Below are 17,537 nucleotides of genomic sequence, written 5' to 3' on the forward strand. Positions count from 1 at the left end.
TTAGGACCCTCTTTATTCAACATCTACATGCTCCCACTAGGGAAAATCATGCATAATAACAATATTGACCATCATTGCTATGCTGATGACACGCAAATCTATGTATCGCTATCACCAAATGACTATCGGCCCATAGATCTGCTGTGCCAGTGCATTGAGCAAGTGAAAGACTGGATGTGCCGAAATTTCCTTCAGCTAAATGAGGATAAAACATTGTATTTGGTGCTAAAACTGAAAGGCTTAAGGTAACCCAACACCTTCACTCTCTGTCCCTGAAAACCTCAATCAAAGCCAGAAATCTAGGGGTTATCATGGATTCTGATTTACATTTCGAAAGTCACATCAAATCAGTTACAAAATCTGCATATTATCACCTTAAAAATGTAGCAAGACTTAGAGGGCTCATGTCCACCGAAGACTTACAAAAACGTGTACATGCCTTTATCACTAGTAAGCTTGATTACTGCAATGGTCTCCTTACAGGTCTCCCAAAACAAACTCTAAGGAAGCTTCAGCTTGTTCAGAATGCTGCTGCTAGAGTTTTAACAAAGACAAAAAAATGTGAACATATTACACCAATTCTTAAATCGTTACATTGGCTTCCTGTAGGTCAGAGAATTGATTTTAAAATCATGTTGCTAACCTATAAATCCCTACATGGTTCAGGCCCAAAATATTTAACTGATATGCTTCCACTACATAAGCCTTCTAGAACACTAAGATCTTCTGAGACCAATCTGTTAATTATCCCCAGAGTAAATTACGAAACATGGGAAAGCAGGATTTAGTTACTATGCAACAAATAGCTGGAATAAACTCCCTGAGGATTTAAGACTTGCCCCAACTCTGAGCACCTTCAAAACAAGATTGAAGACTTTTATGTTTGCTTTAGCTTTCTGCTAAATCTTAAATACTTTACCTTTATTTTACTAAAATGCCTTTTTAACTGTCCCTTTATTTTCTATTTTTACCAGAAAAATACATGATCTGATACCAGAGAGAAAGGTTGCTGGGCTAGAGTCCTAGAAGCTGGGTTAGAGTCCTAGAATATTGTCCTTTAGGCCGGGTTGTAGTCCCGACTTGGGTTCCAGAGAGACTGTTGATCTGATCTTAAATAACTTTCCATTTAATTTTCTCACTTTCTTAAATACATTGCACTTTCAATTTTACTTACTAAAAAGCCTTTTTAACTTTCAATTTAATTTTCTATTTTTACCAGAAAGATACATGATCTGATACCAGAGAGAAAGGATAAGGGTTAGTAGAATCCGGGTTGGAGTCCCAGAGAAAGTACCAAGTTCCTTTTAGGTCGGGTTGGAGTCCCGACGCGGATACCAGAGAGACTGTTGATCTGATCTTAAATACATTGCACTTTCTATTTTACTCATTTCTTTGCATATGTTTTCTTTTACTTATCTATTATTTTATTTTATTGTATAACAATGTTTATATGTGAAGCACTTTGAGTCTGCCTTGTGTATGAAAAGTGCTATATAAATAAAGTTGCCTTGCCTTGCCTTTGTATGATAGGAGGCCGATGAAAATCTTGGTCCGTACGTGGATGGGTCATCTGAAAGGAATGAGATGTGCTCAGTATCTCCAATATTATAGAAAAAACAACCATTTGCAAAAAACGGAGGGCTACGCAAATAGTCTAGAGTGAACTGAGGCCAGGTCTTCGATTTGTAATGTTGGAAGGCTGGAGAAGGCTATTTAAATATATTAAATATTTACGCGAGAATCTATATCTCTCCAGCAAAACGTCATCCGATATGCGAAGATGCACATAATTTGCGCTCCGATATCAACAGGCCTCTCATCAAAAGGGTATGCCATTATGAACACATGAACTTTGCGGTAAACGCGGGTTTAAATACCCAAAACCGGGTTATGTTCCAAACTTAACCTGCGCAAAACCTGCTCCGACCAGGTTTGATTCAGAGCATATGTTTCTGTAGTAACTAACATAGCGTGTTCATTTTGGAACGGAAAACCTAGGGTTATCGCAAACCCTGGGTTAACTGCACTCCCCCCCACAATTATTCCAGAATTCAAGCAAAGCAAGAATGACCAAAAGCCACTCTGTGTCAACAAGAGACTGATTCCACCGACTATCAGTTGCAAGTTAAAACAGCCGACCACTTGAGTGCAAAAAAACACAAAAGACCCCGCCACAGCACCAGCCAATCTTAAGCATTAAATATCACGTCTTACCTTTATTTATGTGGCAGTGGTCTGCAGATGCATCCCGTGGTGTAGCCTACCACATCCATTTAGTTCAACAGGTTATCGTTCTGGGGCCTCATTACAGAAACTTCCTAACTCTGAAATCCTATCCTATCTTGAGATAGGAAGGCATTTAAGGGTTTGATATTACAGAAGGAGGTTTCCTAACTTAACTTAGGAAGAAATCCTATCTTATTTTAAGATAGGAATTTAACCATTACAGAACTATCCTAAGTTAGGAATTTCTTAAGTTAGGCTCCCTAAATTAGGTGGCCATACACCCTGTCACCTAAGTTCAAAATAACTGTCAATAACTTTAAAAAATGGCAGCAGCACTGCTAGTGGGTCTGCTGTGTGACAATGAAGACGAGGACGAACATAAAAACAGAAACGTGATGACTGAAAGGCTACTGAGACTGCATAATGACGTGTTACATTTTCCGGACCATATTTTAATATCACATTATCGCCTGCCAAGACAGTTAATTTTGAATTTGGTGGAAGAATTACGTCCTGCTCTGGAGAGGCCTGCAAGGAGACATGGAGCCTTGCCAGTGGTTGTGCAGGTAAAAAATGCTCTAACAAATGCTTTTTTTGCCAAGACTTCCAGACTGAGGTTGCAAGCCTGTCTTCGGTTTCACAGCCATGTATTTCAAGCAATCTCAGGGAGGTCACCAATGCCATCTGCAATCTTGCAAAGAAATACATTCAGTTTCCTTGTGGAAAAGAGCTGCAGCAGATTAAGGAGGCTTTTTTAAGACAGAGTGGGATGCTGTGTTGCACAACATATGCAGGATTGCTAATCTCCCAGACCCTGAGGACGTCCCGGCCATGGTTGAAGATGAGGAGGAAGGCCATGATGGCATACATGATGGTGCATTATTTTAGATAAGATAATTAAAAAGAAAACATACCCATTTGATGTAAAATGTTTAATTCAACAATATAAAAAATCAATTAACAGTTTAACTCAATCAAATTTAAATAAGTGTGCAAATGATTTAATTTCATTGTTCAAATAAGTTCACAATATTGTTCCCGTGGTAAATAAAATACTTCAAATTTTTCTTTATCCAATTTCAGTCTCTCCTTCTCAACATTTAATTTCTCTCGCATCACCAACAGCTTCTCCTTCTCCAACTCCAGAAACTCCTCTTGTAGGCTTATGTGTTTCTTCTTTTTACCTGTAGAGAAGAATTTAAACTGTGAATCAAGACAATTTTCCTTGAACAGTAGCCTTGCTATTATAAACCTCAACTGTTCATAAATGGAGTAGCTACAGTTGAGACAGCGTCATTGTAAAAATGCACCTCATATTTATTTAAACAGTGAGCATCAACTTACCAGGTGATGGGATAATTCTTGCTGTTGGCAGAGTCCTGCTGTCACACTCTGAATCCATCAACGTCAGTATGACCTCAGTTGATTCAGACACCTCGGCACTGTCGTTCTCAAGGACCTCCTCAGGCAGGCCCACCTCTGTGCCGGTTGAAATGCCTATACACAAATGATTTCATGTTAGGGGGGTTGTCAGCGTTGGCTTTTCTTTTGCTGTTTACTGGTCCATATTCTGTATTTTGTGGTCCAACAACTATCTTTGTCTATCTAGCTTATAGTCTAAAGTGACCAGACGTCAGAAATGAAACGAGGCCATGGTCACGAGGCAGAAACACCGGTGACATTCCAGTTTGGATATTAATGTGATTGAAATATCCAATGGGACAGGCAATTAAAATCGGGGACGTCTGTTTGCCCTATTCTAGTTAGGGTTAGCCTACTATGGAGCCACTCCTCAAAATCACTTATCGATAGCGCGTCTAGTTGTTACATTTTAGAAGAAAACCGTTAGTTGCTACACCGTAGCACTACCTGTACACCACCCCCAAAATGTGGACACTGACACTAGTTTATACAAATTCTGTGCATCTGTGGTCCACTCGTTAGGTTTATGCCAAAATCGAACCTTAGCGCTAGCGTTCTTGCCTTATGTATTGGTGAAGTCAAACTTAAACATAATCCGCGGTTGCTAAGCTAGTTGGCTAGTGATAAAAGCGTTGAACTGAATTTACCTTGGGTGTTTCTACTTGTTTTCCGTAGCAATCCCCGCCATGAGCGTAGTACTGCTACAAGCTTGCCGTTATTATTAACCGTTATTAAAGCCTTATATCAATCTCATTCACATTATGTGCAGAACCAGACATAACCTGATGATTGCCGATCGAAAAATCTGATTGAAAGAACAGTTAGGATCACCTAAGTTAAGATAAGATAGGAGGCTAAAGATAAGATACTTGCGGAGTGCTACCAAAGACGTCATTAGAGGCAAAAAGTCCTTTGTTTTCCTTGAAAGCGGTCAATTATGCTTAGCAACGGTGAAGTTGTGAAGAGCCCATGCAAGTGAACGGAGCGTTCCACGGCATTGAGAAGACCCGTGTTATAATCCATAATAATTTAACTCAAGTTTTCTTCGGTGGTTGGTACAAAATTAATCTTGACAAAAACTGGTGGGGACACGTCCCCAGCGGAATCGACGCCTATGCCTCAGAATCGCATTATTTCTTTACGACTGCACTTCCTACCTGGGTATACATTGAACAAGCATCAACGTCAGAACTACCAATACGTTTATATCTATACTCCTCAGAAATTAAGAAATTGAAAAAACATACAAAAAAACCTCTCCTTAAAAACACGATTTCAGTTTGGTATGCTGCACACAAACATGTAGGTGACATGCATAAATTCTTTATTCTTTATTTGGATCAACATAAGCTTCCACAAGGTGGTTGCTAGTCTTCCTGGGGTCCACAAAGAAAGCAACAACAATTAAAAAAACAATAATACAAAATCATACTATATCAATAAAACAAGAATAAAACGAACAATAAAACAATACAATACAAACAAAAATAAACGACAAAATCATTAAAATAAGATGAACAGTGAATAAATGAAACCATGTCTGACAAACAATAGGAACCGATAGTAATCAAGCACACTTACTGATGATCTAAATGGGATTCACAATGGTTTTTTTAAGCAAACATTTAGAAGGATGTCTACTTTTGGTGATTCTGATGCTAATGATGCCAATCAATTGGTAATCAGCATCAGCACATCAGCATTTTTAACAACATAGGTTAAATCATCAATGAAAATAGAAAATAAAAGTGGTCCCAAGCAATTCCCTTATGGAACACCGCAAGACATCTTCCCACTGGCAGAAAAACTGCCATTAAAAAATAATCGCTGTGTTCTGCCAATGAGGTTACTCTTTATACAAGCAAGAACTAAAGATGAAAACCTATAACATTTCAGTTTAGCAATCAGAATGTTGTGGTCAATGACATCAAAAGCGGCAGTAAAATCCAAGAGCAGTCCACAACTAATTTCCTTTTATCCATGTATTAACCATTGATCAGTCATGTACTAATTATCTCGATTTACTCCTGTTTGTGGTAATGAACAGTTTCCACCTGGCAAAAAGGATGGGTTTAGGCTATGGAATACGTAAGGCATCGAGAAAATAATGGATCTATATGTAGATGGAGCTTTGACTTCTTTTGATCAATTATGTCAGATACCAAATCCCCCAAAAAAATGAAAAAAAATCCCCACCTTTTCAAGTATTTACAATTAAAAAACTACATGTCAACAAAACATAAACATATAATGGACCAACGCCTTTGTTAAAAATGTAGGAAGTAACACTTCCTCAAACTTAGGAAAGAGAGGGACATGCATCTAAATATTACAGTATCTTAGTTACACATAGTACTGAATCAACACTAAATAAACTAAACGCTTGGAAAATAGACAAAAAATATGATATAGATGAGATAGGCTGGGATAAAGCTGGTTTAAAGGCACAAAAACAAACCATAAATACTAGATTTAAGCTACTTCAATATAAGTAGCTGAGGAGAACATACATAACTGTCAAGCTTCATTATATGTCTTCTTATATTCCAGATGTGCGTTCTAAATGTGTAGATGAGAAAGAAACTATTCCATTGCTTATGGGAATATTCAAGGATCCAGGATTTCTGGAGGGAAGTTATAAAATGTTTTTCAGAGATGTTTAAAATATGGGTCCCTTTGGATCCTTAATTGTGTGTGCTTGGGGTGTACCCAAAAGACTTTCCACATGCGTCAAAGACCAGAGATTACTGGACTTTGGAATGCTTCAAGCAAGGAGAGCCATTGCACTATGTTTGAAAAAAATTGAGGATCCGTGTACACTGGCAATGTGGATTAAAGAGCTGTCGAACTGTATTGGACTAGAACTATTTACGTATAGACAAGGCAAGGCAACTTTATTTATATAGCACTTTTCATACACAAGGCAGACTCAAAGTGCTTCACATATAAACATTGTCATACAATAAAATAAAATAATAGATAAGTAAAAGAAAACATATGCAAAGAAATGAGTAAAATAGAAAGTTAAAAAGGGCATTTTAGTATTCAAATAGAAAATAAAGGCAAGGTTAGAAAAGCTTTTTAGAAAGTGCAATGTATTTAAGATTTAGCAGGAAGCTAAAGCAAACAAAAGTCTTCAGTCTTGTTTTAAAGGTGCTCAGAGTTGGGGCAAGTCTTAAATCCTCAGGGAGTTTATTCCATCTATTTGTTGCATAGTAACTAAATCCTGCTTTCCCATGTTTCGTGTTTACTCTTGGGATAATTAAACGATTGGTCTCAGAGGATCTTAGTGCTCTAAAAGGCTTATGTAGTGGAGGCATATCAGTTAAATATTTTGGGCCTAAACCATGTAGGGATTTATAGGTTAGCAACATGATTTTAAAATCAATTCTCTGTGTATTGCTAGGGGCAAGCGGAAAGACTTCATTAAGCTCTTGGAACCATACATGGCTGTCATGACAGGTAAAAACATTATTCACGTAAAATGTATATACATTGGGCTGGTTATCCAAGCCCACTTGGATGACCAGAAGCATTTTAGAAAATATTCTATAGTGAAGATAGACAAAAAATATGCATTTCTCAAAGTAAGGTATCTAGACATTCATCCCCTAGATTCAACCCAATGTCAAGTCATATTTATTTGTATTCCTAACGTATTTTTATTTATGTTCAAAACATAAAGAATGACAAAAAGAACTGCCATATACTTATCACTAGACTGTAGCTGGTTAACGAACCACTCAAGCTCTCTGCTGAATGAATTAAAACATGCCTTTGGGTTTTACTCCAGATTTCAATCATAAAGGATTCATGTTCAGTTTGATAAAATTACACAAGGGTGAACAGAGTGATTATAATTCATTCTTTAGGAGCTTCAAGCTCCTATCAACTTTAAAGAAGAGGAAAATAGAGATGTCAGCAGTGTCAAAACCACTCCAGAAGTTTCCTGAGACATCTACAAAGTTCCTAAGAATCTTCTTATTATTAAATTCTACAATATTTCCGAGAAACTTTTTATTATAAAAATAGCAAATAATTCACTTGTAATCTCTAAAGTAGGGCTGCAACTAACGATTATTTAAATTGATTAATCGGTCGATAATCTTTTCTATTAATCGATGAATCGGATAAAAAAAGAAACATTTGTAATTGCCGCATCTTTAATCAAAAGCTGAACATTACTTCAAATTCACTGTGCAGAATGAAGTTTAAATGCACCAGGTTATTGCTCCAACGGAACGATTAAAAGTAACATGAAAAGATAAAAAAATAAAACATAACTGGGATAACACGAAAAAAACATACAATGTATGATATACATTTATATATATACAGTATATAAGGGACGTCCATGGTTAACCCGTTAACCGATAAGATCTTTAAGAAAAAAAAAGAAAAAGAAATTGAATCATCTTAATTTCACTCAGATGACAGGAGATCGTTCATTTTTCTTGATATTGATACCATTTTCTAGACTCCTTAACGATCCAAGTCTATATTGATACCACTATTGATACTTTTCTATTATTTTGTTGAAAACTTGTATTATTGCCTTAATTGATGATAAGATGAGCATAGCTCAAGATAGAACGTTAAACTGGTCATAATCTTTCGCCAAAATCTCTTCTTTTTTTTTTTGTATTGGATTTGAACATATCAATCATATTACTGAGCCGACCTGAAGTCATATCATTTGACACTGTTTGCTACTTTTTTTTAAGCAAACTAGCTCTATATCCTGCCGATTTTAACATGGATTTAAAAACCGGACATTCTACACCGTCCGGTTGTGCGATTACTACCGCTGCTTTGAATGACTGTTGATGCACGCGGCGCCAACTATCCCGTCTGCACACCGCAGCAGCTGACAGTTTTTGGTTCAATCAATGAGATCAACTGAAAACAAAGCTGATATGGAACTTAAACTGATTCTGAAAAAGTATAAAGGTAAATGTTATCAAAATGGATAAAAGGTAAACAAATTCGGTTTTCAGATTATTGAAGATACAAGTGCGTTGATTTGTTAGATGGTTTGAACGAAGGTTAACGTTGAAAATTTACCAAGTTACGATGTCTGAGTAGTTGAAGTGTCAGAGAAGGCACATTGACTACCATTGAAAAAAAAAAAATAAAGCTGAAAAGGTGTAATAGTTAAAAAAAGTTGAAGGGTTGAAAAACGCACGCTGAATCCGAATACTCATACTTGACTGCTATATAGTATGCATTTTGTAGTACGCCACAAATATAGGGCGTCCGAATGCTCAGTACGCATTGTGTAGTACGGAAAACGTTTCCGAATGCGTACTGCCGCCAAAGTAAACGGAGTTCACTACGCTATCCCACAATGCAACCGGAGTCTGGTAACTAACGAAGAAGAGATGGCAGACCCGACACCACCAGAAAGACGTCATAGAAAGCGGCAAAAAAAAGACAAATTTAAAAGAGTAAAATAGTAAAGTAAGTAATTAAGTAAAAAGAGACATTTTTAATTTAATAGCAACGCTGACAAGACGGAAAACAGGTAACTTATCAAGGTAATTTTGCCGGCATCTGAGGGGAGAAACGTCATCTCCAAACATCCGGTGGAGTTTCGGCGATGTTCGGAAGCGTTCGGAGGCGTTCTACGCATAGCTGTAGACCGTACTACACTGTCAAGTGTAGTACCGTCAAGTAGTAGACACTGAACAGAAATAGTATGTACTAAGTATTCGGATTCAGCCAGAGATATGTCCATCATGTCGTCAAACAGCTTGATGTTTCTATAGTTGGATGGTTTCTTAAGCTGAAAGCATGCAGGAGCAGTTAAATGCACATAGGGCCGCAAAAGGAATAAGGAAAACTTAAAAAGAACAGTAGATGTGCTTGCAGTAGCAACCACACTAATAAAGAAAATCCTGAGAAGTGAACTAATTGCATAATTAGCATAGTATGTAGCAGACTAGCGTAGACGTCTTTTTCTATTTTGTAATAATATGCACCTTTTTTATCAGTGAGCAGCAACACTTTACAATGAGATGAACAAATATGGCAAACAAAAGCAATTTAAACTATAAATACCATATGATCAATTCAAATCAAAGCAAATAACTTACAAGCAAACTGTTAAAAGTTAAAGTCAGTTAGCATTCAGAACAATTCAGCATTGTCAAATGCCTCTTTTTATGCCACTGCTCCGCTCAGATATTTGGCCCCTGCATACAGGATGGCTACGCAAAACAGCAGGACATATTTCTAAGCACGTAAACCTTCCTTAAAAATAAAAAAATGTTAAGCACAACTTTATTTGTACAATAAACATTGGTGTAGCTCAGGCTACCTTTAAGGGCACCTTTAAGTTGGAAGAGCCAATAGTCCAGAGTTTCCCGACCCAGAGGTTCTGGAGCCAGACTCTCCTGAACCAGAGGCTCTGGAGCCGGAGTCTACTGACCCAGAGGCTCTGGAGCTGGAGTCTACTGACCCAGAGGCTCTGGACCCAGACTCTCCTGACCCAGAGGCGCTGGAGCTGGAGTCTACTGACCCAGAGGCTCTGGAGCTGGAGTCTACTGACCCAGAGGCTCTAGAGTTGGAGTCTACTGACCCAGAGGCTCCTGACCCAGACTCTCCTGACCCAGAGGCTCTAGAGCAGGAGTCTCCTGACCCAGACTCTCCTGACCCAGAGGCTCTGGAGAAGGAGTCTCCTGACCCAGAGGCTCTAGAGCAGGAGTCTCCCGACCCAGAGGCTCTGGAGCAGGAGTCGTCCGACCCAGAGGCTCTGGAGCAGGAGTCTCCTGACCCAGAGGCTTCTTACCCCCGTTCTGGACCACAGGGACGTATGTTGTAGTTCATTTGATCTTCAGGTCTGGTCGAAATTTAAGGATGACTTCAGAGAGCTGAAACATAAAAAGATTAGCCGTGTATTATTCCTTAATGTATATACACCTATTAAAGAGCATGGCGACAGGGCAATAGTCAGGATTTGGTTAGGCCAGGGTACATAGCTGGCTAAGGGCATGGAGATGTACAAGAACAAAGACGAAGGGGACTTCAATCTAGAATAACACACAATGCTTACTGAAGCTATAAGACATATACCTTTTCCAAAAGTAGCTTAATGTCTCGATTAATTAAAGAAGACTGAGACTGAATGGTCGCTCTGAGGATTGCAAAAGACGTGACAGTAGGCGCTTGTGATGATTCCATGGAGGTCGCAGAAGTAGAAGTAGGCTGCACTAATAGGGAAAGGTATAGAGAGCAATAGATTGATTTTATGTCATGAGTGATTCAGAAAAAACGAATAAAAAACAGCTGTGATTATCAGGTCCATATATCATCCAATCATTCCAATCATTCATACAAATGAAAAAAGAAAAAAACAAGTAAATATGTACAAATATCGTTTTATTTATTTATGCACAAAAAATGAACGTTTTTTTTTCCTATTTTCAAATCGAAACGGAAATTATAATAACCAAGGATACACGAAATAAAAGATAATTGAAATATTTCTTTATAAATATATCTAATTGTTATTAATCAAATTCTGTGAAACCACTGTTAATTAGGTAAAACGCTATTTTGTGCTTGCGCTCACGGAAATAAATCTATTGAATCGTGTCCGAGAATACGATTGTGAATTAATTTGGCATTTCAATTGGGAGATTTTTCAGCATTTAACATGGGGTCACAGAATTCGACGGTCACAGAATTGTGACCCATCAAACATAGGCAAAGGGACCTTGGATCGCCCCAAATTGGTGCCCTTATAAATTGTCCTCTAAACCCACTACAATCACCCAACCCTCCCCTTACACTGCATGCAAATCCACCCAAGTCTCTGCAAGCACACATACATAATTCATGCAAATGCAGGCATAAGATTAATTCAGTTTATTACATAAACTGCAATAAAACATAAGATACCCCCCCTCACCTTGTTATTAAATGTGCTTAATAAATACATTTGATTTGATTAGCATTTAACAGACCAAAAATATAGATAGGGTGTTTAGTACGGCCTCTCCGAAGCTAGTGTTTAATTACGTTGATTTACCTTTGAACATTTCCTATTATAGACTACTGTGTAAAAGGCTGTTTAGAATTACCGTTTGTATCAAGAAAGAAAGAGCCATCATCTTCATGCCAGCACAGAGGCAAATCAACCGTTTTGCTTCAGCCACTCAACTTGCTCAAATTAGCCCTTGCAATGAATGCACCTATTTTGAGCGATCAATGACTAGTTTTAAATTTTAAGCTTCTGCATGTTTTCGCACTTGGAATTCATGCCTGTCTATGCTTCAAACTCCTGCATGTTGCAGAAAATGTGCAACAGCGACCCTTGGACTCACACTTGGGGTCACAAAATTTGGTGTTACACCAGTGTGTTGGCACACACCGAGCGACTATAGCTACATTGCGTATGCGCAAAAGCATGCGAAGTGGGAAGATATATAAAGAAATAAGTCAATTCTTTATTTAGTTTTGGTTTCCTTGTTTATTATAATATCCGTTTCGAGCTGAGAATAGGAAAACAAACACCATTATAAAAATGTTGGTGCATGAAGAAAAAACAGAAAAACTATTTGACTCGTTTTTTCGTTTGGATGCATGAATGGAATGATCAAATGATCGGATGATACACTGAACTTATCAGCTCTGTCGCAAAATATTTTACATAGCTAGCACAAAAGAACAGTATTAGCTGAATGACTCCACTTATGTCAATATTTAATTGTAGTGAATTAGAACATGAAATGATTTAGAAAAAGTCTTCATACAATTTATCCCCCATTAGGCCTATTTCGTTATTCTGGAATACAATAAATAACGAAACTTTCCTTACTTGTAGTTTGCGCAGCAGAAGGTGCCAACCAAAATGCAAAGAAAACACCAAGCAACATGTTGTCTGGGTTCAAAAAATCCCAGAAAGTTTGAACTTGGCAGGAAAAAATCGTCTGGATGTGAACGTGTGCGGATGTGGTCTCTGTCGGAATTAATACAGGTGAACACCAACTCTCCTCTTTGATTCCCTCAAGATATGGGTGAGGGAACAATCAAGAGGGACTGCTTTGGAAAGTGTGCAACGGCCCACTGACTTTATATACTCAGGTGGCTAGGAACCTCCCCCTTGTCCAACCAGTTGTGTCCAACCACGGAAACAAGCTATTTCCTGTGAATGGGATATCATGTGACATGTTTGCCTAATCCTACAGGGAGCTACGATGCCCTGTCCCCAGCCCCCAGACTCTCTCTCTGGCTGGGTCTGAACATGTCAACCTCCAGCAAGATGCGGGATCATTTCTGGAACCTCTAAATTAAATTAAAAATATATACACTGAATATCCCCCACTGTGTGAAGACAAATCACATGCAAAACATTACCTTTAACAATCCTTTAACAAGCAACATAACGCAATCTCTTCCATCATCTAAACACAGACGTATAACGTATTCATGGCCGACGGGGGGTCAACTTCCGGAAACCAGTATCGAACCGACACTAGGGGCTATTGCGTCTGCTGCTGCGAATTCCACTACTACCACTGCTGCTGTTGGTGCTGCCTGGGCCCGGGGACCCGGCCGGAGTTGGGGAGGTGACAGACAGACCTAGGCCCAGCTCCAGGGTCCTGGTGGTGAGAGAGCACAGCGTTGAGCCCCTGGGACTGTTGCTTGCAGAGGAGGAGGCGGAGGACCTAGGACATAGTATTAGATGGGGTGAACAATAGGTGGAGAACATGAGGGTGAAAAGAGTTCCAAAATAAACTTGGCTCTAAATGCCAACTGGATGGGTAACTGAGTGCACCCAGCTGCATTGAGAACCAAAATGGGGGCTAGGTAAATAATGCTAATTTATACCGGAATTTTGCAATGGTAAAGTTATTAAAAAAAAAAGTAAGAAAAAAAGAATTCAGTCGGGTTGCGTGTGACCAGTAGGGATGAGTCGGTCGCGACCGATTCGTTACAACGAACGAATCCCGAACGTGAACGACAAGAACTGGTTCCCCAAAACAAGAAGAACTGGTTATTTTATTCTTTTTATTTTACAAAAACCAAAAATATGGTCACATAAATCAAATATACAAACGAACAGAGCTTCGTCTCCCCGCGACTTATATTGATTGAGTCTACAACGTTCTCAAAGATTCAGCCAATGAGAGGTAGCAATGGTGTTGCAATGGCACCTGGGTAAACAAATGACAAGGCGGTACCGTTGAATATGCGCGCTTTCTCTGTCTGACGTATCTTGGGTCATACCATTCGACGTGGGGCCACTCATATATCCCCCTAAATTTTTTCGAAAATAGACTTGACCTCCATCTGTTTATTGGATAAACGCATTTCCCAATCCCAGGAGTCTTTGCTCCTTTCTACGTCAATTCAAGAACAAAGAAAGAAATTAAACTGCAGTTTGTATTTTATATTTATGACCATGAAAGTTCTGTAATGCCTGAACAATGAAGAATTAAATGTAAAGTAAAATAAAATTATAAATGTAAAACCATGAATGAAATATAGAGAGTAAGCAAGTGGTATAGATATTGGTGGGACGTTCGGTAATACTATATAGTATATCTTCTCGATTTTCACGGGGGTTAGAGCCTAGAGGTGGTTTAAATTATGCTCACGGCCGTCTCGCGGGGGGGGGGGGGCGGGGCAGACACCAAATGACGTAATCTGACGTAACGAACGAATCAAAACGAACAAATCAAATAAACGAATCGTTATAGTGAACCGAACTGAAAGAACTAGTTCCCGGAAAAGAATCATTCTGCCCATCCCTAGTGACCAGGTACAGAGACCAGGTTTATTCACTGAATTTTAGATGCAAGTCAGACACATTTTGTGTAGTGTATATACATCCCTCTGCGATATGTTATGGTCATTTTAGGTTTAAGATCCTGCTTTCCATCACTTTAAGATAAATTAAGGTTGAGTGAAGACACAACAGGGAACAAATCTATAGATATAGGATGTCAAGCATGAATTTTCTTCGTTTCATTCATGACATGTAATAAGTGCCAGAGATATGGCATTTAGCTCAAGGATGCCTCATGGCTGGGGGCCATGAGCCATAACCAGTCTAGATCATCCTATCCTCCCCACACACGCTATAGTATGGCTATATTATGGCAAAAGCACTACACTCATTTGATTTATGACTCACGCAAAATCCAAAAGAAACAAGGAAGGCTGTATTCTTTTTTTTGAGTAACTTTGGAGGTGGAGGTATGGGTGAGGATGTTGATAAAGGCGGTTGTGATGTTGGAGGTGAGGATGAGGAGAAAGTGATGGTTGAGGTTCTGGTGGAAGTTAATCGCAGGCACCTCTCCTTCATCTCTCACCAAATCATGAACTCATGCATTGACTATTAATTAAGTACAATAAAGTATAGAGTATTTAAACCTCTCTCATTCATGCTTGTCGCTTGTTTCAGACTCTCTTCTTCTTCGCCCATAGTCTAGCCGACAACAGCGCTGTCCTCAACACAATGCAGTTCCTAATGGCTCCCCCTTTACCCAGGTCTTGCTTGCTTACGAGGTTAGGATGAGGTGGTGTTGAAGAGGTTAGGATGAGGTGGTGTTGAAGAGGTACTGAGGTGGTGTTGAAGAGGTTAGGATGAGGTGGTGTTGAAGAGGTAATGATGAGGTGGTGTTGAAGAGGTACTGAGGTGGCGTTGAAGAGGTTAGGATGAGGTGGTGTTGAAGAGGTAATGATGAGGTGGTGTTGAAGAGGTACTGAGGTGGCGTTGAAGAGGTTAGGATGAGGTGGTGCAGGAGTCTCACCTCAGGGAGACTGAGCTGCGAGCAGAGCTGGTCCTGGAGCTCTGGCGGGTGGAGGAGGGGGAGGGCAGGGACAGGTTGGCCTGATTCGGACAGAACACTGGATTAAAACACCCAGAGGTTTCATCGCCATGAAGATCAGCTTCTTAGCTCTATGTCGGGGCATCTTGTTGCCTAGCTACCGTTTAAAGCAAATGGTGGAACCCTCTCTGTTTCTTTACCATTCAAATCGGAGCTGCGATCTGCTCAGACCTTTCGATATACCATAATAATAATCAACCATGACGTGGTCCAACTGTATGACCTTATGACCGGCCGTATGACTGTATGACTGTAGGAGCATGGCGATGGCCTAATGAATGATGGTCAACATTATTTGAAGTCATGCTATTTCTCACAGAATAGTTGGTTGAGGTAGACTTGAACCAGTAACCCCATGGTCATGAGTCTGACGCAGTAGCACTTGAGGAAATGTAGTTTGCCAAGGGCAGAACAGAGTACATTTTGAGAAATAGAGGTCTTCAATTCGTGGAGGTATGGTGAGCTTGGTCGGTATGGTAATATGGCATTGATATGCCTTAAAAACTGGTTTACCAGAAATCAAGATTTAAAACAATCATCAACCATGTTTCTAAAGTATACCTTGTCAAATCCACTGTCAAACGGATGTTTGCGACATTACCTGTGTACGAAGGCCGGGCCTTAAAGGGGTACAATTTAAGGCCAGGTTGTAGAGAGACCGCGGTTTAGAAAGCAACTTCCAACAAATGCAAGCCTACGTGTTTAAAATGTATATCTCTGCCGTCTTTAGCCATATTAATATGAATTTCACATCATATAGTGCACCCTTTACCACTTCCGGCACCGAAGATGTTGCAGTGTGGATGTTTGGTCCAGTTGGAGCCATTGCATCAAGTTACAATGATCTGACCATATGGGTCAGACTCTCAGATTGCACTTTCCAAGGGGAAATGGCAGCCTATTGAATATGTTTCACTTCAATGGCTTGTTAAAGTGCCACCTATAGTTAATTCTGGCCCATCCTTGTTGTCCCTAATTCCTTTCACAAGTTCTATAAGCCTTGGCAGTTTTTGAAAAAATAAATAATAATACCAACGATTAAAATAGGGTTCCTACGATTTCATAGGACCCCTAATAATGACTTATGAATGGATGAATACTTAATAATGACTCATGAACGAATGCATGAATCGCTTTCACTTAGTCATTCATGAAACACAAACTAAACAACAACGACACAGGCAGTGAGAACCACCTGCAGAAAGTACTGGTGGATGGAGGCCCGGAGGGGGGGCGTGTCCTCCACCGCCTCCAGCAGTGTGCGGCCGACGCTGAGGTTGAAGTCCCTTGTCTCCCTCAGCTCCATGTCCCGCTCCTCGAAGCTCCGCCCCGCACCGCTCTTGGCAGACCGGGTCTCTCTGGTCAACTTGGAACACTGGGGGCGTGCAACACCAAGAGACAACTTGAAGCCATAAACACAAAACGCACAAGCATGCACACACGCAGAGGGGCCTAAACTGTACTGTGGACGTGGTGCCACAGAGGGGGCTAAACTGTACTGTGGACGTGGTGCCACAGAGGGGGCTAAACTGTACTGTGGACGTGGTGCCTCAAAGGGAGCGCTAACAGCAGACCTGTTTAGTGACTCGATCCAGTTTCTCCTTCTGGGAATCGACCTCCTTGTTGAGCTGAGCCACGTGTAACTGAGCGCTGTGCGTCCGTTCGCACTCAGCCTGCTCCTCCTGCCTCAGCAACTCCATGGTCCTGTTCATCCCCTGGTCATAGAATAATAATAACAATAATAACTAGAAAAATGCATTTCCTGCAGAAAATGCGGTGAGTGTAGTACAAAGTGAGGTTGAAAATATTTTTTAATAAAGCAACATAGATTAAGACATAAAGAAACGTTAAATGGCTTAAATCAATTGGAGGGATTTGAACAAAAGTTAAAAGTTTAAATGAAGTAAACAATGTAAACATGCACACCATTTAAGAAAAAGTAAATGGTTGGAAACAAATAAAGTGACCACTGAATGAAAGGCGCAAAGCATTGCCAAAAATGCAGAAATGTGTGTGTGTGTGTGTGTGTGTGTGTGTGTGTGTGTGTGT

The 17,537-nt window shown here is 39.7% G+C and overlaps 1 protein-coding gene across 1 annotated transcript in view; it reads right to left on the minus strand.

The window, feature by feature from the left end:
• Positions 1-2,502: 2,502 nt before the first annotated feature.
• Positions 2,503-17,537, minus strand: part of ccdc39 (coiled-coil domain containing 39) — a 50,132-nt gene continuing 35,097 nt past the window's right edge. The window contains exons 8-15 of the mRNA XM_056597280.1: positions 17,063-17,203; positions 16,684-16,863; positions 15,411-15,490; positions 11,733-13,319; positions 10,723-10,859; positions 10,439-10,520; positions 3,571-3,723; positions 2,503-3,410 (exon numbers count right to left, since the gene is read on the minus strand). Coding sequence (XP_056453255.1) covers positions 13,127-13,319; positions 15,411-15,490; positions 16,684-16,863; positions 17,063-17,203 — 594 coding nt within the window. The 3' untranslated portion in view covers positions 2,503-3,410; positions 3,571-3,723; positions 10,439-10,520; positions 10,723-10,859; positions 11,733-13,126. The remainder of the gene's footprint in view (positions 3,411-3,570; positions 3,724-10,438; positions 10,521-10,722; positions 10,860-11,732; positions 13,320-15,410; positions 15,491-16,683; positions 16,864-17,062; positions 17,204-17,537) is intronic.

This window comes from Gadus chalcogrammus, chromosome 8 (genome assembly GCF_026213295.1).
Source record: "Gadus chalcogrammus isolate NIFS_2021 chromosome 8, NIFS_Gcha_1.0, whole genome shotgun sequence".
Lineage (NCBI taxonomy): Eukaryota > Metazoa > Chordata > Actinopteri > Gadiformes > Gadidae > Gadus > Gadus chalcogrammus.